Genomic DNA, 19093 nt, shown 5'->3' on the forward strand with positions numbered 1-19093 from the left:
CACCCATTTAAAATGTGCAATTCAGTGGTTTTTAATATATTCGCAGGGTTGTGGAGTGACCATCGCTAGTCAGCTTGGAACACCCTCACTCCACAGAGAGACTCACTCCCCTAAGGCTCCCTCCCTCTCTCATACCCACCCCCGCCCCCCGGCCCCTGGCAACCACTGAGAGTTGTTCTGTCTCCATAGATTTGATTTGGCACTGTTTTGAGGCAATAAATAGAAGTTACTAATGGAAAAGGCACTGGATTTTATTTCTAAAATATGTAGAATGTTAGAGGCAGCAAAGGGGATGGTTTTGCCTCGGTTTTGTCTCTCAGAGAGAGATTTGATTAATGTTTCAGAAAGCTTTTTCCCTTGGCATGTTAGAAAAACATTTTGCATTAAAAAGGATTCAAGACATTGCCTAGAGGGGGACTCTGCCTACTGACAGCTGGTGAGGTGGCCGGTAGACATCATTCCTTCCTTCCTGATGGTCAAACATTAACCCAGCTGGCCCTCTGAGCTGGGGGTGGGGCAGAAGGAAGGCCTGGGGTCAGATTCGGCCCACAGCCGGTTCTCCTACAGACTCCAAGCTAAGAATGTTTTAAAATATAGCAGAAGAATCATAATATTTCGTGACACGTAGACATTATATGAAACCCACATTTCAGTGCTGTTAAGAAAAAACTCGACTGAGTCAATTTGAAGATCTAATTGGCTTTATTCAACCATTCATTATCAGGGCAGCATCCCATCTAGCAAATAGAATCTCCTAGGAGCTGTACAAAAGCCAGGGTTTTTACAGGCAGAAAGAGGGTGGGACAAGGAAGTTAAAAGAGTGGATTATTTCTGGAATGGACACCTGCCCTCAGGGGAAGGCAGAGGATCCTACCAGGGGCTTAGTCACTGGTGCTCACCAGCAAATTCCACCCTGGTTGATTCAAAATCCCTCCCTAGGGAGAGGCTGAAACTGTAAGCTAGGGGTTAGGTCTCGGCGGGGCCGCGAGACTCCGTTTTGGGCCTGTCGTGTCTTGCCTTCGTAGTGCCCGTGGGTAGTTTCACGGGCACACGGCTTTCCTATGTCATCCGTGGTTGCTTCAGTGTGGCCTCAGCAGGGTTGAATTGTGGCACAGAGGCCATGTTCTATCTGCATGTATGATCATTTCTGCGTGGACCGTTCCGAACAGCGTTCGAGGGCCTGAAAGTGAAGACGACCCGGCCTTGAAGAGTCCATGGTCAAGTCAGGAGGCGGGAAAGTCGTAGGTGGTCCAGCACGGCGGTCTGGGGCCAGCAGTGCCCACTTAGTGACTGTGTTCGCTTGCTAGGGCCGCCGTGACGAACAACCCCAGGCTGTGGGGCTTAAACCACAGGAATCTATTTTCTTATAGCTCTGGAGGCTGGAAGTCCAAGGCCAAGGTGTTGGCAGGGCCGGTTTCTCCTGAGGCCTCTTTCCTTGGCGTGTGGATGGCTGTCTTCTCTGTCCTCACCAGGTTGTCCCTCTGTGTGTCCGTGTCCTAGTCTGTGTCCTAATCGCACGTAAGGACGCCAGCCAGATTGGATTAAGGCTCGCCCATATTTAACTTTCATCATCTCTTTAAAGACCCTCTCTCTAAAATCAGTCACATTCTGAGGTATTGGGGGTTGGGACTTCAGCATATGCATTTGGGGAGGATTCAATTAAATCCATCTCACTGAGCTGGTTGATAAATATAGCCATTCTTAAAAATTAAATGACATAAGCTTACAGTTGAATAAGTTAACATTAAAGACAAATATAATAAATACTCAAAAATCTTTACTACATGTTACTATTACCTGTGCTCCTGAAGCTGTTTGTACCTGTTCTGTCTCTGTGGCGGAAATAACTGTATAACGTGTGTTATTGAGAATCTCTCTCCAATTCCATGACGTTGCCTCGGTAGCTCAGAATCAGCTTTGGTGGGAGTGTTTATACCGTGGAGATTGGTAAATGCTACAATTCAGGGTACCCCCCACCCCGCCGGAGAGCTGGTTGTTAAACGTTTACCAGCACACACCACGGATGCAGGGTGTTCGGGGCTGAGGCAGAGGCCAGCCTGGCACCATGAGGGCCACTGAGGAGGACGCCAGGCCCTGGGGAGTAAGCGAGGGTTTTGCAGACCAGGGATGCCGGTTGGCACCTTGGAACGTGAGTAAAGGTTGGCCAGATATGGAGGAAGAGGGGGCGACGTGGGTTTGCAAAGCCCCGAGGCAGGAGGGGACACCCTGTGTCTGGGGATGGTGTGGGTGACGGCAGCTTCGTGCACCGGCCGCCAGTGGGAGAGGAGCTGTGACGGGAAGGTGTGCAGGGCCTGCAGCACCATGGGATGGAGGTTCTTCTTGATCTGGCAGTCACGGGGAGCCACAGAGGGTGTTGGAGCCAGAGGGGGAGGGACAGGGTGGTGTGGGTGGTCCCTGGCTGTGGGTGGGACTCGCGGTTGGGCCTGTGCGTGGAGTGGGTGCGAGGGCCCTGTGACCAGCTTTCTCTGTGGCCTCTGCGGGCGGCAGGTTCTCGGTGGGTGCTCGTTGAATGGCCGACTCATCCCATCCGTTTTGGGGTCTGTAACAGGGGCTCAGCCGTCCACCTCCAGTTCGGGCTGGAGCTGGCGATAGCTACATGTCACGCAGAAGGGAAGTGGCCGAGTAGATCGTGGGGCCCCCCACCTGGACTACTCACCGGGCATCGTAGGCGGCCCGCAGGAAGGTCACGTCTCAGCGAGGAGAGCTGCCGGCGGAAGAACGGCACCTGGGACTGTGGGGCAGGTGCCGTGTGCCGTGGTCGCGCCGACGTGACAGCTCGTGCACGCCTGGATCAAGACGGGCGGCGTCACGTCACAAAAGGAGAGGCGAGAGCTGTGTCTCGGGGTGGCGGGCTGAGAGCAGTTTTTCTTTCCGTTCCGTTGTTCCGTGTTTGGTGTCTCTGTCACAGACACCGGAGAGCAGTCGCAGCAGCTGAGGGCAGCACCCGTGTGGGCAGATGGCCCCCGGAGGCCTTCGAGGCAGAGGGAACCTGGAGGCCGGGCAGGTCTGGAGTTTGGGTGGGGAGGGGGGATTCGGGGCTCCTCTCCTCTGCAGTTGCCTCTGGGGGTTGCCTGCGAGGCTCAAGATCTCCCTGAACGGAACCAGTCACTTCCAGCCGAGTCGCTTGGCCTGGGGCGGTGCCAAAGCCCTCTGCAGGTCAGAGACTCTTGGTGCCTAATGGATGCCGCCAAGTCCCCTCACTGTGTACAGGCTCTGCCAGGGGTTCCGAGGGGTCACGTCTGCAGATGGCAGAGCCAGACTTCACCTGGGGTGTCGGGCCCTCAGTCCCCTACCCCCAACGGGTCCTCTTTGGAACTTCAGAGAGTTAGTGCCACCAAGCCACACACAGTGACTCTCGCCTTGGGCTGCACGAGGATGAGGTCCCTGGTATAACGGTGGCCTCTTGGGGGAGACTGTCAACGCTTGTGGGCAGGACCCAGGTCCTCCTTTCGCACCCCTAGTCACTGCCAACGGAGGCCCCGGACAGGGATAAATCCTTCTGCCTGACTGAATGGAGGGAGCCTGGTGCCGAGAGAGCGTGCAGTAAAGGGTCACCTGTTCCAAGGTCACAGGAAGGAGGGTAATTAGCGCCAGGGAAGGGGGAGGCAGGGGGAGGGGGAAGTGGGGGGGGGATGCTGTTTTAGGACCAGAGATAGTGAGCACAGGGCGAGACACAGCAGTCAGGAGGAGGGGTGAGGCGGGGTGAGGCGCGGGGCTGGGAGGCCGCTGAGTCGCACGCTGAGTCTGAGTCGCATGTATTTACCAAGAGCCCTACTCTGCTTCCTCTCTGCTCAGGTGCTGCGCGGACGAGAAGCACAGAGTGGACGAAGGCCAGGCCCTCGTGGAGGCTGCGACACAGAACACAGCCCCCTAAGGCGGTGACAGTGCTGGAGGAAATGCAGGCGGTCTCTCACACGTTAGTCAAGGAGGGCTGAGCAGAGGGGAGCTGGAGGAGGAAGTGGGGGACAGACCGCATGCTCAGCGGGGGAAAGCATGTTTCCAGCAGCACGCTTGCTCCCCGGGGGTCCAGTAAGGGCCAGGGAGGGAGTCTCTGCTGCTGGTGGGGGGCTCCGAAGTCCCCTCTGGGGCGGGGCTTGGCAGCGGCTGAACGGATCCCCCAAAGGGACGTGGACCAGCACCAGAAGCAGCGACATCACCTGGGTATCTGCTAGAAATGCCAGTTCTCAGGCCCACCCCAGAGCTGAGCCAGAAGCTCAGGGACGGGGTGCTGGTGGCCATCACGTCTCAGTCTCTGCTCCAGCGCTTCCCAGCTAGGTGGCCCACTCAGGTCTTCCTTCAGTGAGTGGCCCCAGGGAGCCTAGGCAGTAATTGCACCCCTCCCCCACCCCATGGACCCCCGTTGGTTTGGGTCTGAGAGTCCATTTTCCTGGGAAGCCACCTGGTCTGGGAGAGGGCGGGTGGGGGAGTCGACGGAGAGAGAAGCCGGGGGTCGGGTCAGGCTTCGTCACCTGTCACCTGTCAGCTGGCACTGTCAAAACACCAGGCAGCGGTGCGGGGTGCAGGGGTTGGGCCCCACAGAGGTTTTCCAGACCCCAACTCTGGGTTTCTTTTTTCGTCCTTCTTGGGTTGTGTCCTTGAAAGGCGACATCTGAGCGGTGGAGTCGGGCCCCCTCGCTCCTGCTCCGCCCTCTTGGAGGAGGAGTCTGTAGGTACCGCCCCCTTCTCAGGGCCCTCACACCTCAGTCCCCGCTGTCTGGCTTCCTCGCTGACCTCGCACTGACCCTGTGTCCCCGGGAGGCGGACTTTTGCTTTCATTTCACTGTTCATGGTTCTGAGCGCTTTTCACACGCCGGCTCGCTCATCGCTCATCGCTCATCGCTCATCACCATAGCCCTTCACGGGGAAGGGACTGAGGCTCAGAGCCGGTGAGTGACCGGCCCAAGGTCACACGGCCAGTAAGGAGGGGAACTGGTATGCGAGCCGGGCAGCCCGGTTCCAAGTCACTCGGAACCTTTCTGTCCTGTGCGCTGTCCCCTTGTGGCCAGTGCCCCCCGCTTCAGCTCTCACCGAGTCCACTTGTTTCCGTGACCCGCACCGGCCTCGCTTTCCTCCTCCGGACCGATGGCTCCTTCTCAGTCCCTTTTGTCCTTTGCCATCCGCTTTGCACACCCGCCCTCCTCTCTCTACTGCAGGGTATTTTCCTGGAGCCTGTTCACACCTGTCTGGAATCACAACTCTCTCCTCAACGCAGGTTTTGAGTTCCAGACCTAACGTTCAATGAGACATCTCCACTTGGGTGTCTCATGGTGTCCCTAACTGCACCCCAAATATGCTTGTCATCTGCTCTTTCCCTGCTGGGTGAATGGCGTCCCCCAACCCTTGGTGCTAGGTCGGTCAGGAATCCGGGAGTGGGGCGGGGGACTTGCTATCCCACATGCGGCCAGGAGGGGGCGACCCTTTCCCTCCCTTTTCCTCAGCCCCTCAGCCGTCTAGCTGATGGCTCCCAGGCAGGACTCCAAGCAGCCCCATCCTGGTGGAGACCAGGGTCGTCTCACCTGGGTTACCACCTGTCTCTCATCTGCTCTTTCAGGTCTCAGCCCCAAGGTCATGTTTCCTAGGCGCCTCCCCAGACCCACAGGGGCTGGATTAGGGGTCCCTTTTGCTCCCATGGCCTCTGGCAATGCCTGCTCCAAGGGATCATCGTACAGAATCATACATGTCTGTCACTTTTCTGACAACACCCCCGCCCCCCCCGCCACTGTGAGTCCCCTGAGGTGAGGGATGGGGTCCGCTGTCCTGTGTCTTCAGCCAGCATCTGGCACAGGCACGGCACTCCGGGTTCTCTCGATAAATGTTTAGTGAGTGAGCGAATGAGCAGGTGGGCCCTGGCCGCTGAGGAGTGCTGGGTAAGTGGGGCTCGCTTCAACCCCCTTTCCCCCCTGCTCTCCCCGCCCCGTCCTGCGAGTGGCCGCAGGTGCTAAACTGAATGTTACATCCATCCAGCCACTGCTGCTCACTCCTGGGGCCTACAGACCGTCCCCTAACTGCGAGTGGCAGGCCTGTGGAGGCCGAGACCTGTACCGGAGGCGGAATCCTCAGGCACGCCGGCTCTTCCTTCCACAAGCGATCCCAAGTGTCCCCAAGCGTCCCCAAGCTCTGGGCCAGGCTCCCTCCCAAAGACTCAGAGAGGACAGAGAGCAGCCGGCTCCCACGGCATCTCCTTGCCTTCTGCCAAGGTCAGGGACGAGGGCTCACAGCCACTTGCTAATGCACAATTTATTTTTTTCCCTCGTTTTCTTTGGAACCTGTGCTTGTCCAGATGTTCACCTAATGTGGTAGGAAATGAGCTTGACGAAGCCGTGGGCAGAGCACCATTTGGCATTCCCATGGTTCTAGAGACTTCTGGGGACTTGGGGCTGTGGCTCCAGCCACAGCCCGCGGCCACCTTCTCACGCTTTCAGCTCTCGAGCCCAGCGGCTTCCTCGTCCCCAAACATGCAAGGGACCTTACGGTTCTGGCCCTTCGTGAGCCTAACAAGCTGTTCTGGCGTGTAGGTGGAATTCCTATTTTTAATAGCCAAGTTGTTGAGAAATTGTAGGGCTTCTGCTTCCTTCTGAACGAAGGCTTCCGGAAATAGTCATATCCTTGCCGCTACAGAACCCGGGAAGTCATCTTAGCTCAGAGGTCAGCGGGCGGAGTGGGACCACCGAGGCAGTGGCCCCAGCGACCTCGCACACTGCTCGCTTAGTCGTGCTCTCGGTAGACTGAGCGCAGGGGGACTTGCTCGGCCTGCACCACGCTGCTCTCTAGTGGTGGACGAGGATGGACAAGGGCCAGGTCGTGAGGGACAGTCAGTGCCATACCGTGGGATCCGAACTCTGTCCCCAAACCCTCACTGAGTTTGAGCTGGGGGTGACGTGATCAGAGGTGCGTGTCAGAAGGGTCTGGGGCAGTGGACTGGAGCTGCATTCCGTCAGTCTGTCATTCATTTTGCAGAGACCTCCCGTTCACCCTCACAGCCAAAGTGTCATGATGCAGCCGTCACTGATGCCATTCCGGTCCGTTTTCTAGTCTGTTCCGTTTCATTCATTTTTCTAGAAATGCTGTTCGCAGCCCTCTCTGTTGACGTGCAGTCTCCCTGAACATTTCTGATCTGCAGTTGGAATAGTGCTGGATTGGAGTCAGGGACATGGAGGCAGAGGCCATCGTTACCGCCCGGGGCACGGGGCGCTGGTCCCCGCAGCAGACAGAGCAAAGGTGCCATCGCAGCAGGCATCGGCCCCCAGGGCTGTGTGTGCCCCTCAGATCTTTAGGTTCAGCATATTCCCCTCAGAGACACGGGGCAGCTCCCGAAGCAACAGGAGGGACTGTTGTCGCCAGTCGTGTTGGGGGCGGGGGATCCAGAGGCTGTGGTTTCATAACTCGAGCCACTGCTGCGTGGGGACCGAAAGCCATTTCATTAAATGTCGCATGGAATCAAAATAGAAATTTCATCTTTGGGACAGAGCCCATTGAGCCGAGAGGCAGGCATTCTGCGTTGGAATTAGAAGAGTCTCGTGCGAGCTGGAACTGGACCCGAGGCGGCCCTGTCTACACGGCCAGCCTCCCCGGCTCTGACTCTGGTGCTGCAGCCTCTCCCTCGGGCTCGAGACCGAATCCCCAGGGGTGGCAGGTGGCCCTGGTACCCGGTTCGCTTGTGGGAATCAGAGGGAGGCAGGGGGGGATGGTTACTAACGACAGTCCCTCCTTGCCACACCACCAGGTAGCCGCACCGAGCTGCATCGTTGCATCTGTTATCGGGGATCCCCACCCACCTTCTGGGAGGGACACTTCCTGTATTTGAGAGCACTGAGGCTCAGAGAGGTCACACAGCTGGTGAGAGGCAGAGCTGGGGTTTGAAGTCCAGACTGGCTCCCACGCCCACCTTCCCTCTCTGTCTCCTGGTTTTCGTAACCGGGTGACCAAGCACTGAGTGGGGGAGGGGCTCGGGCCCTCGCCTGCTTAGAGCTCTTGGGATGCTGCTGCAGCAGGTACGGGACGGGTGCAAGTGTTCTCCGTGTCTGCCCCCTCACCTCCCCAGTCTCCGCCAGGTGGTCCATTCATTCAGCCAGCATGTGACAAGGGTCCTCTGGTGGCCTGGAAGCCCTGTGAGCTCCAGCCCCATCCCCCTCCACCATCTCTGCCCCGAGGTGTGTGCTCATCCCTCCCCCTCCCCTGGGTGGGTCAGGCGGGGAGGGCTGAAAGCTTGGGTGGGGTAGAGGGGGATCTAGCTGCCTTGAGGGGTGCCTGGTGAGCCCAGAAGGTGGGGGTGGCCTTGCTGGGGCCCGCACCCACTCGGACCTGGGGGAAGGGAGGCCCCGTGGGATGGGGCCGGCGTGTTACTTTTCACTTTCATACGTATTCTTTCCTTCTACTTTTCTGGGTTGATTTTGTTCTTTTTCTATCCTTATATTTGGGACACATAATTGATCTCCTTTTCTTTAGTTTGTTTATTTAAATACAAGTCTTTAAGACTATGGGTTTTCCGCTGAGGACTATCTTAGCTGAACGGTATTTTCATTATTATACTTTCTACATAGTCTGTTGCAGGAAGCAACACCTGGCGGAGGAATTCAGAGGCTCAGACAGCTTCGTTAGAGGAAGGAGAATGTATTGCCGGCAGAGCACGTGAGGCTTTAAACAGCACAAAAGCTAGATTCCTTACAGCTTATATACCTCTGCAGTGTCAATGCGAGGGGTGCGATTCCTTTGTCTGAGGGTCTACGGGCACCTCCTGACTCGGGTGGGGGCTGCAAGGGGGAAGGAATTCCGGGACCACCAGTCCTGTCTCTTTACAGATCCTTTCTCTTGTAGGTGGGACAGGAGTTTCCAGAAGGTCATTCAGAGATCTATAGGATGTGGTTAATCCGTAAGCAGCTGAGTCGGTCATTTCTGTTCGCCCTCCCCTTTGCATTCCTCACATGCCTCCTGTCTTAAGTCTGCAGTTTGGGTTTTGGCTGCTTCTGGGCCTCGTGAGTTGAGAAGAATTTTCCTCGCCCAGGATGGTAGCTTTTTTCTCTCCATTTTGTCATCCATTTTTAGTTTGATCGCATAGTGATTAGAGAATGTTTTTTCATTATTTCTGCTTTGGGAATTTATTGAGATTTCCTCCTTGTTATGTTGGGGTGATTATTCCCCACCCCCAGCTCTATTAAGGTGTAAGTGACGTCTCGTAGGCTGTGCATATTTAATGTATACTATTTAATGAGTTTTGACATATGTGTCTACCCATGAAACCAGTCGAGCTAATGACCGTCTCCATCACCAGAGTTTCCACACGTCCCTTCGGCATTTCTCCCTCTGCCGCCGCATCCCCAGGCAGCCACTGATCTGCTTTCTGACACTATAGGTTAGTTTGCATTTTCTGGAAAATTATATAAACAGAACCTTAGAGTATGATTTGTTTTTTGTCTGGCTTCTTTCCATTATCATAATCATTTTGAAATTCATCCAGTTGTGTGTAACCAGGGTCCGTTCCTTTTGATTGCTGCGTAGTATTCCACTGTATGGACGTACCACAGTCGCTTATCCATTCCCCATGTTGGACGTTTGGATTGCTTCCCCTCTTGGTCTATTAGAAGCAAAGCTGCCGTGACCATTCGCGTAGAAGTCTCTTATGGGCGTGCGCTTTCATTCCTCTCAGGGAAATACCAGAATGGCTGGGGATATGGTAGGCATACGTTTAACTGTTCAAGAAACTGCCAAACTGTTTTCCCAAGTGACTGCCCGCTGCGCATGCCCATGAGCACGGGGGAGCATCGTGAGCGTGCTGGATACTTCGCCTCCCGGCGTGGCCAGTCTTTCCTAGTGGGGGCCTCATGTACCCCTGTGGCTTTAATTTACGTTTCACTAATGACCGAAGGCTTTGAGCATCTTCGCATGTGCTTATTTCCCATACGTAGCTCTTCTTCGGTTAATTGTCAGTTCAAATCCTTTGTGCAATCCAGATGTAAGGATTCTTTACACGTTCAAGACACAAGTCCTTCGTTAGACACATGCTCTGTAAATCTGTAAAGATATTCTTCAGTTCGTGCCTTCCCTTTTCATTTTCTTCACAGTGTCTTGAAAATCAAAGGTTTTTAATTTTGGCGAAATTCAATTTATTGTTTTTTTTTTCTTTTATAGTTAGTGTGTGTGTGTGTGTGTGTGTGTGTGTGTTTGTGTGTGTGTGTATGTCCTGTTTAGGAAATCCTTCACAACTCTGAGATCACGAGCATCTCTTCTGTGTTTTCTTCTAGAAGCTTGGTAGTTCTCGCTCTTACGTTAATTGTCGTGTATGGAGTGAGGGAGGGTTGTGGCTTATTTTTTGCACGTGGCTCTCTCTTTTTGAGGTGGTTTCTGAAAGGGACCCGCCATCTCCTCTGCCGTGTTTGGGCTGCGAGGCCCTGCTCCACTTTCTTTAATTGGCAAGTTTACGTTCTCCAACAGGGTGGACGAGCCTTGTGAAAATGGCAAGACGAATCACAGGGAAATAAGTAAACGAAGCGTTTTGTGTGTCTGCGTGTCACGTGTTGAACGGCAGCCCGGCCCCGTGAGACTTCCTGAGCTGGGTCTCTTCTCCGTGCGACTCTGTTCTGCAGACAGAAGGTACCGGTTCCTCCATCCAGCCAGCTGGTCAGCTACGAGGCAACAAGAGTGGAGAGGACTCTGCTGGAGTCAGACCGAGCTGGCTGTGTCCCCAGCTTAGGACCCGCGGCCAGACCTCGGCCTCCTCACTGTAAAGTGAAGGCGGGCAGGGTCTCTGGCCCCCCAGCCCCCACTGCAGGTGGGTTCTGGGCTTCTCTTTCACTTTTTCTGACTCCTTCCTCTCTTCTATTTTGGGCCAGAATGTTTCCTTTCTGCCCCAATACCTCTGATTTTCATTGACCGGCAGGCAGTAGCCGCTGAGCCGTGGGCCATTGGGCCTGGCCTGGGTGATGCCGGCCATTCCCCCTTGCGGTCCTCCCCATCACACAGGATTTCCTACGTGGAGTCCCTCCCCCAGCTGAGGGAGCGATGCTGAGCCAGGGCGATGTGAGCCCCCTGGGTACCCCCAGGAAGATGTAATTATGCCATCTGTGGCCCAGAGAAGTTGTTCACTTTGTCCGAAGTCGCACAGGACAGACCATCCGACTCCAAAGCGCCCCAACCCCCGACTGCTCTCCAAGGGTTTGGTTCTAGCTGGAGTCTGCCTAGGTCTATGGGAAGAGCTCTGGAGGCACCCCAAGTTGCCCTTCTAGACTTCGGGTAAGTTTTAAGTCAGTTTATAACGGAACAGAGATGTGCACAGTTTCTTTACAGAGAGAATGGCTCCCAGGCCTGTCAGACCGAAGGGTGCGGGCTCGGGGGCGGGGTCCGCAGTGGCGGGGTGGCCGGGCGTGTTCCCTCTGGGATCAGGCACATCCGAGTCACCCGGAGGGCTGGGGTCAGCACCCCGCTCAGGGTCCGTTTGCTTCCCGGGGACGTGCTCACTTGGGGACGAGAGAGGGGCTAGAGCAAGGCCGTGCTTGGCCGCCCACTCGTTCACTGTTCGCTGAGCTTCGACCGTGCGAGAGACCGTTTTGGACTCTGGAATGAGGCGGCGGACAAAATGCCGGAGGGAGAGAGAAGCGTGTCTGAGCTCAGCCCACTGCCAGCCCTGTCCCGGCCCAGCGCCCGAGGGCGAGGGGCTGCAGTGGAGGAGACGTACAAAGGGACCGGCAGTGGGCTTGGCCGGGTGATGGGAGGCGGGGCCTGAGCCCCCACAGCGTGGGGGACCAGGACAGCCCAGGCTACTTCAGGGTGCAGGACAGGAGAGCCAAAGGCCAGGCGAGGGCACCGTGCCTGGAGCCTCAGGATACCTAGGCCCAGAGCCCCGCCCAGGGAGAGGCTGGTACGGCAGAGGCAGAGGCAGAGGCAGAGGCAGAGGCAGAGGCAGAGGCAGAGGCAGAGGAAGGGAAGACTGCATCTCGGGGAAAGTGGTCCTGTCCTTGTCAGCTCGGTTGCTCGTTGTCACTGACACATGTGGCTTCTGGTGTATACATCAGCCTCGTGAGCTCGGCTGATGTGAGTCTTCCCGCAAGCTAATCTGTGTGCTGGCTCTGGCATGGCAGTGCGGTTTCTGAGCTGGGTCACGCAGGGGGACGTGCTGCCCGGAGGCTCTCGGAGGACAACCAGGCAGTTCCTGCCACCAGCAACTTAGAAAGCAAAAGGTCATGTTTAGTTCAAGCACAAAGACCGTGAAGCTCAGATGACTTGCAGTGGCCCAGGCTTTTCGCCAGCTTTTCACCAGCTTCTGCAGCTGGAGCCAGGGCCGGAGTCACCATGCAAGCTGGGGAGACGCCCACATTATCTAGGTTGTCCCCCACCGTGTGCTGGAAAGTGCGGACAGGGCCTCGGCCAGTCCTTCCTTGATACCTGTGCTGGCTCCAACACTTTCTGAACACAGCCATGCTACGTGCAGGGCGTCGCCCTGAGCCCTGCGTGACAGAGAGGAGACCCCTGCCCCCGCCAGTTCTTGTCCTTGAGGCCCTCGGGGTCTGGAGGGGGCTGCGGGGGCTGGAGAACCAGCCCCCTGTGTGCGAGGTGGGGGCGACAGACTCACTCTGCTTTCTTTGTGTTTTCTTACTCTGGGCCGCGGTGGCTCAGGCCAGATTTCTATAAATTCCACGAAGCTGGTATTCAGTCTGTTCCGGAACGAGGATCTGTGTAACATTGTTTTCGGAAGTTTTGACAGAATGCGCAAGGAGCTAGATTAAATTAAAACAAAATTGCAATCGCCGTCTGAATGACTGTGACAATACAAATAATTCGCAACCAAATTAATGCAATATTAGGTCTCATCATTACACTAATAATCTCACAGCAACAGAAGGACGACAGTTGTCTGGGGAGGAGTGATTCATTACTCGGGAGGACAGAGTTCTAGAAAGTCAGAATTTCCTTCTGCCATCTGAAAAGAGAGGAGCTAAGAATTCCAAAGCACCTATTATGTCAGGATGCAGGGGTGACAAAGGCACAGTCCTTGCCTTCTGGGAGTGCCTGGCTCACGGGGTGGGGACAGACTTAAGTGACAAAGGAGAGGGCCATAGGGAAGACTTCCTGGAGGCGGTGGCATTGAGCCGAGCCTGGAAAGCTGAGTAGGATGCGTTAGGTCTCGCCCGCTCCTCGCTTCCCTTCTCTCTGCAGCCAGCTATGATCTGGCTTTCGTCCCCTCTTCACCTTCGAAATGCTTTTCTCAAGCCACCTTCACGATGCCAGGTGCTCGTCTTCCATGACTTCCGGCAGCATGTGCTGCTGGAAGCCTCCACAGCCTCTGGGCTTCCCGCGAGCATCACTGGCGCCCTTCCTCTGTCTCCTCTGTGGGGTCCTGTCCGCTTCCCAGCCTCTGAACACCAGCGGGCCCCAGGGCTCAGCCCTCACCTCCTCTCTTCCCTGTCTCGGGCTCCCTCTGACGACTCGACACTCACAGTCCAGCCCGACCACCCCACTCCGGTATCTCACTGTCCGCACCTCCCTGGGATGTGTCTACCAGGGACCGTGTTTGACAGGAGGAGGGGAAGGGGAAGGTGACATGTTTTAACGGGGACCTGCAATGCCTTGGCCGGATGGGGTGCCCACTGCTGGAGTCTCAGGTACCATAGCTGGCCTTTTATTTTAAATAAACACAGGCACGAATTAACGAAGGAATAAGGGAATGAAAGGAGTGACAAGTGAATGAATGAACGAATGCATTTCTGAAAACGTTGCATGTTGCCTTGCGTCAGACACCGTGCTGGTAATTTTCATAAATGTCTCCACGTTTAGTCCGAGTCATTTTCATAATGTTCCCATATTTAATCCTTGCCGCAGTCCTTTGAGATGGGGATGATTACATTGATTTTGTGGATAAAAAACTCAAGGCACAGAGGACCTGGGTCATTTAACTTTTCTGGGCTCAGTTTCCCCATCTGCAAAATGGCAACAGCAGATCTCAGCTGAGAGCACGCGGGGGTGACACATGCGACACCGTCACATTGTCCTGGCACCGGAAAGGGTCGATAAATCTGTGCCAGTCATCTTTATGTTCAAGGTCATGTTCCCCTTGGCTGGTAGAGTTTTCTTAGTGTCCACTCCTGCGTTTAATTCTCGGGAGCCCCCTCAGGTCCCTTGTGGGGTTCAGGTCACCAGCCCCCAGGCCAGCCTCTGCTGCCGATACCGAGATCAGACTCCAGGGCTTCCCGCGAAGACCTCACAGAGAGGCATGGCTCAGAGTGACGCTTTCCAAAGCAGAATTTTAATAGTGCAACCAGAAAACACAGCTCCAGGGGGAACAAGGTTTAGGAATCAACAGTTCACCGGGCTTCCTTCCTGCAGGACTTCTCAGAGCCTTCACTGGCTGCTAACCAGCATGGCTGTCTGACGTGTAGAATGGGGTGTTTACCGAACGCGCACTCGTGGGCATGACCTTTCGCTGCACGCGTGCCATGTGGCGGCCTGAACCAGGCACTTTCCCAACCCCGTAAGGTGGGTGGCAATGTCTCTGTCTTACAGGCGAAGGACAGAGGTGCCAGCAAGTGAGGGACTTGTCTGGGTGCACAGAGCTTGGAGGGGAGGACTGGATTACAGCTGGAGTCCCCTCGCTTGGACCGGTCGCTCAGGCTGCTAGGCCCTGTGAAGCTTTCGGCTTGTGGAATGGCTTAGAGCTGCTGTGCCAACGGCTTGGGCTCCTCTGAGTCATCAGGATGCCGTCTCATTAGATACAGTGTTAAGGGGATGGGGGGGTCACCGGTATCGGTGGTGAGCGCTGGCCCAGGAGTCAGGGGACAGGGGATGAGTCTCAGCGCTGCTATTTATGGGCTGTGTGAGTTGAACCCGTTCCTTCTGGGACTCCGTTTCTCCACATGGAGATAAAGGACCCCCCTCTCTGTCCCCAGGAAAAGTACTGGCAACAGCTTCCTCGGCCCGTCAGCCGTTTGATGCGTGCACCAGTTTAGTGGGGAAAAACGATTTTCCTTAGTTGGCTAGAAGCGCCGACTCTTCTGGCCAAGCTACATCTTAAACCATCCCGTGGTGGGCACGAGGCAGGAGTGCCTGCCGGAGACTTGCATTCGCATCAAGGCCCTGCTTGAACTTGCTGCGTGACCTTGGGCCTGGCGCTTCCCCCCTCCGGCCTCGGCGCTCCATCCTTATCCTTACAATGATGACTTGATTGGACTTGCTGCTCTCAACGCGTCCACTGTCTCAGCACTTCATGGCTGGAGCTCTCGAGGCCAGGGACCGATGGCCTGCGGTTACGGCCAGCCAGGCCTGACTGGGGAAGGGGTCTCAGGGCATCATCCCTCCACGCCCCCTGCATAGCACAGCCCACGAACAGCCGCCCCCGCAGGTGAGAGATGGGGTCCTGGCAGGTCGAGCTCTCCTGCCCGCAGGGTCCTGGGGTCCAGGGCTCATCAGCCGAGTAGGTAATTACGTGTGCGCTTTGTTCCCCGCACAAAGCAGCTCTCAGAGAACTTCTGAGAGGCTCCGCTTCCTGGCTGATTTGATTTTTTTTTTTCAGAAGCGGAGTGTGAAAGCCAGGCTGAACCTGCCTAATTGTGCCTGCGAAGGCTATTCAGAGAGACCGTTCTTGGAAGGGAATCAGGACAATTAGCTCTTGGCTGCAGGGAGAGGGGGAAGCGAGCTAATCACAGTGAATGTCAGCCTGTTCCCAGGGGAGCCGAAGGGCACAGAGTTGGGAGAAGAAATAGGGAAAAAAGAATATGCCGGGCTGCCTCCGTGGGCTGCGCCAGACCGAGAGAGGGAGCTGGGGCAGGCGGGGCTCACCTCCGGCTGCTGGGCGACCCTCGCTGACCTTGGACGCGTCACTCAGCCCCTGGGGTCTCAGTTTCCCTGAGCTTGCAAAAGGAGCAGATGGAGCCCATTCATCACGGGAAACGACAGGTGGGAGCCCTGGGGTCTGGAGCAGATGGTGCTGGGAGGGGCCGAAGACAGAGCTCCTGCAGCCGAGTGCAGGCCCCGGCCCCCGGCCACGTCTTGGCCTCTCCTCCTGGACGAAAGGAAAATTTCAAATTCCAATTCAAGCACCTTATCGGGCTTCCAAGTCAGAGGTGAAAGTGCAGATCTCAGCTTTGCCTCTTCTTGGTTTGGTGATATTAGGGACGTCCCTTGGCCTCTCTGAGTTACAGTGTCCTAAATAAATACATCATGGTACTGTTAACCTAAAAATAAAAGGCCAAAGTGAGCGGCAACAAACATTTATTTGAGATCCAAATGAATAGCTATTCAGGAGGCACCGATTCATCAGCCCAAATAGCGATCCCATTAGGAGGCCAAGGCAAGGGGTATTTATTTACGAGCAGGGAAAGGACAGATCAATAGAAGGAAATCATTTCTATGGGTGCAGAGAAGCTGACAGTGACGCTAATTCTAAAGCATGTTGTTAATTTTCAGTCCTGTAGTCATCGGTGCAGTAATCACACTAACTGCTTTCTCGATATGTTTGCAAACAGTCTTTTGGGACACAATGTGCTTTAGGCCCTGTCCAGGGCCACCCGGCCCGGTTTCAGAGTTCTAAAGGCTTGAGGAGTAAGTTTCCCAAGGCAGCTCCTCTGGGACGGCAGCTGGACTCCATTTCAAAGCGGCTCCGTCGATATTACTTTTTACAAGTACCTAATGATCTGACACCCAGGAGATGGTAAACACTTGTCATTGCTGCAGCGTCAGGAAACCAGGGTGCAAATGGGTCCATGTTCCCATAACCAAGTGTGTGTGTGTGTGTGTGTGTGTGTGTGTGTGTGTGTGTTTAGACAGAAGAGTTTCTAAATAGAGTATGTCTTTTTCTACCTTTTCGAATGGAGCCCAGGGTGCATATTCCAATATCTTTTTCTTTGAAGAGAGGCAGCAAGGTTATAACCGAGCGCCAGCCGTGGGGGCGGGCGCCCGAGTCAGCATCCGGGCTCTGCCGCTCACTATACCTGTGCAACAGTCACTTCGATCTTCAGTTTCCTAAGTTCTCAGTAGAGAGAATGGTCACGCTCACTTCGTAGGTGCCTTACGGGGACCGAAGCTGTTAGTACACTGAGAATAGGGACTGGCACTTAGTAAGTGCTCAATACATTTTAACGTCATCACCCTCATGACTCGATAGCTCAGGGTCACACTATAAAATCCACATGCGCCAGCAGGTGCTGAGGGATCGACCCATCCCGCGGGGCCTTTTCTCAGGAGGTGCCCACAGCCACTCCCTCGGTCCCCAGCTGTCCACCTGGCACGTGAAGCTGCTACGCCAGCCTCAGCTTTGTCAGCCGCGTGCAGGGGGACGGGCCGCCACGGCCGCGAGAGGCAGCACCCTCCTTCTACTCCCTCATCCTTTGGCTGCTCCTGGCGTGAACGGCTTTGCATTCCACCCGCTCGGAGGGGCGCCGCGGGTACTTGGCACCCTCACCCCAGCTCACCGGAGGGCGCTGTGGCAGCCCCGCTCACGCGTTCCCAGTGTGCTCCCAGAGGTCTGTGGGATGAGATCTCTGGCCAGGGCTGAAGCCAAACGTGGGGATCCCCAGTGAGTGGGCCCGGAGCTGACTGCCCTCTGGGCTGTGCTCCGTGTGGAGAGCGGGGTGTGCGGGGCTAATTGGGGGTGCCAACAGGACACAGGGGACTGGCTATGTCTCACTCCAGGTCCTCGTTTTAAACACAAAGGAGACACATATTTTAACGCCTGCGTGACATGATGGTTCTAAACAGATCTGCAGGTGGCACGAGCTGACAGGCGCTCACGGTCGGCATGGCGGGACCCTTTCCTGGGTGACCAGCGCGGTGACACAGGAAACATGACCAGGGAGGAGCGGCGAAGATAGCGGGGCGAATCCGTCCCCCGCAGGGACCTGGGAGAGATGAACTTGACTCGCTCGATCGAGTGTTTGGTTTGAGCCAGGGTCGCCTGCTTACCGTGCGCACGCGCCGAGGGGGTCGCTCGTTTTGTGGGCAGTGGATGGCGAGGTGGGCTGCGTGCAGAAGCCCCTCCGCAGTCAGCGGTGCCCGGAGATGAGGGGGCAGTGAGCAGCACCGGGCGGTGGGGGTGTGGCAGCGGGGGCAGGTCACTGGGTCGTCACAGGGGGTGTGTGTGAGTGCGTGTGTGCGTGTGTGCGTGTGTGCGTGTGGCTTCGGAGGTCTTTGGGCCTGGGGTCTGGCCTAGCAGCTGGCTTTGACATGCAGCAGATGGAGCCCTGCTCCCTGGAGCCGGCTCTCACCGCAACCCTCCCCCGCCAGCAGCCCCTCCTCGCTGCCTACCTGCCAGGAACACACAATTCCATCTTAATGCCTTTTCAATAAAGCCTTAAAGACGACAGGCCCGTTTCCCAAGCAGAGCAGAACAGTTATTTTACACTTCTCTAATTGATTAAAATTACTCCTCCAAATTAACCAGGCCTTGCAGAGCTGAGGTGGGTGAGACAGTGAGGCCCAGAGACAGGCGGAGAGCGGCTGCGGGAGCCGGACAGGCGGGGCGGGGGGACACTGGTCACAGACCCTGACCCTGCTCTGCTCCCCCCCGCCTCCTGAGAACCTGCAAACCTGTCAGCTGGCTCCTAACAGGCTCCGTGCCCTCCCCAGATGCCAGGTTACAACTAAGTGGGGCCTCTTCTCAGGGTGGGGGTCAGGGACATGACCTCTGCTCACTGCTCACTGCGTGGCAAGTGGGCGAGATGTTCCGCATCCAGGGTCTCTTTGGATCCTCCAAACGGTCCCCAGAGGTAGCTTATTACGATCCAATTTTACAGCTGGAGAAACTGAGGCCTGCCCGTCATCCGCAGCCAGGAGGCACTGGGGACTAAGCATCGCCCTGCTGACGAAGGAGCCCAAGCCTGTTTACCGCCAGGCTCTGGCTCTGCCGTGCAGGAGCCGCCGGGAGAGGTGCCCTGCTGTGTGACCCCCCAAACCTCAATGCGGTGTATGCTGCGCCCTGCAGTGTTCCAAGCCTCCAGGAAGTGGACGGTTAGAGGGGTCCGGTTGGCTCACAGTCTCTCCCGCCTGTGAGGGGCCTGGGAGAGGGTGACTGACCCTGTGAGGAATGGGCGTGTCCGCACGAGGAACGCCCCTCGCTTTGCTGGGACCGATGCCAGCATGATGGCAGGGGCAA

General features: G+C 56.1%; 1 protein-coding gene and 1 long non-coding RNA gene across 12 annotated transcripts; both read left to right on the forward strand.

Moving 5' to 3' along the window:
• Nucleotides 1-6: 6 nt before the first annotated feature.
• LOC111742988 lies at nt 7-3938 on the forward strand. Its single transcript, XM_023533598.1, has 3 exons — nt 7-3075; nt 3178-3601; nt 3817-3938. The coding sequence occupies exons 1-2, from the start codon at nt 2328-2330 to the stop codon at nt 3348-3350; spliced, it is 921 nt and encodes a 306-aa protein (XP_023389366.1). The 5' UTR covers nt 7-2327; the 3' UTR covers nt 3351-3601; nt 3817-3938.
• Nucleotides 3939-4145: 207 nt separating this feature from the next.
• On the forward strand, nt 4146-16204 carry LOC105295443. Of its 11 annotated transcripts, none has more exons than XR_002781545.1 (5): nt 4146-4320; nt 4624-8171; nt 8562-9691; nt 10450-10786; nt 14895-16204. It is a non-coding gene; the product is annotated as an uncharacterized LOC105295443 (long non-coding RNA). The 11 variants fall into 11 exon arrangements; XR_002781548.1 differs by lacking the exon at nt 14895-16204 and having other exon boundaries at nt 8562-8719; nt 8836-9691; nt 10450-11877; XR_002781551.1 differs by lacking the exon at nt 14895-16204 and having other exon boundaries at nt 8562-8649; nt 8836-9691; nt 10450-11877.
• Nucleotides 16205-19093: the final 2889 nt, after the last annotated feature.

Source organism: Pteropus vampyrus, unplaced genomic scaffold (genome assembly GCF_000151845.1).
Source record: "Pteropus vampyrus isolate Shadow unplaced genomic scaffold, Pvam_2.0 Scaffold105, whole genome shotgun sequence".
Classification (NCBI taxonomy): Eukaryota; Metazoa; Chordata; class Mammalia; order Chiroptera; family Pteropodidae; genus Pteropus; species Pteropus vampyrus.

Coding starts and splice junctions, on each gene's coding strand:
- LOC111742988 (XM_023533598.1), top strand. CDS start 2,328: ATGGAGGTTCTTCTTGATCTGGCAGTCACGGGGAGCCACAGAGGGTGT. Junction 3,076..3,177: donor GGGGCTCCTCTCCTCTGCAG/TTGCCTCTGGGG, acceptor AGCCCTCTGCAG/GTCAGAGACTCTTGGTGCCT.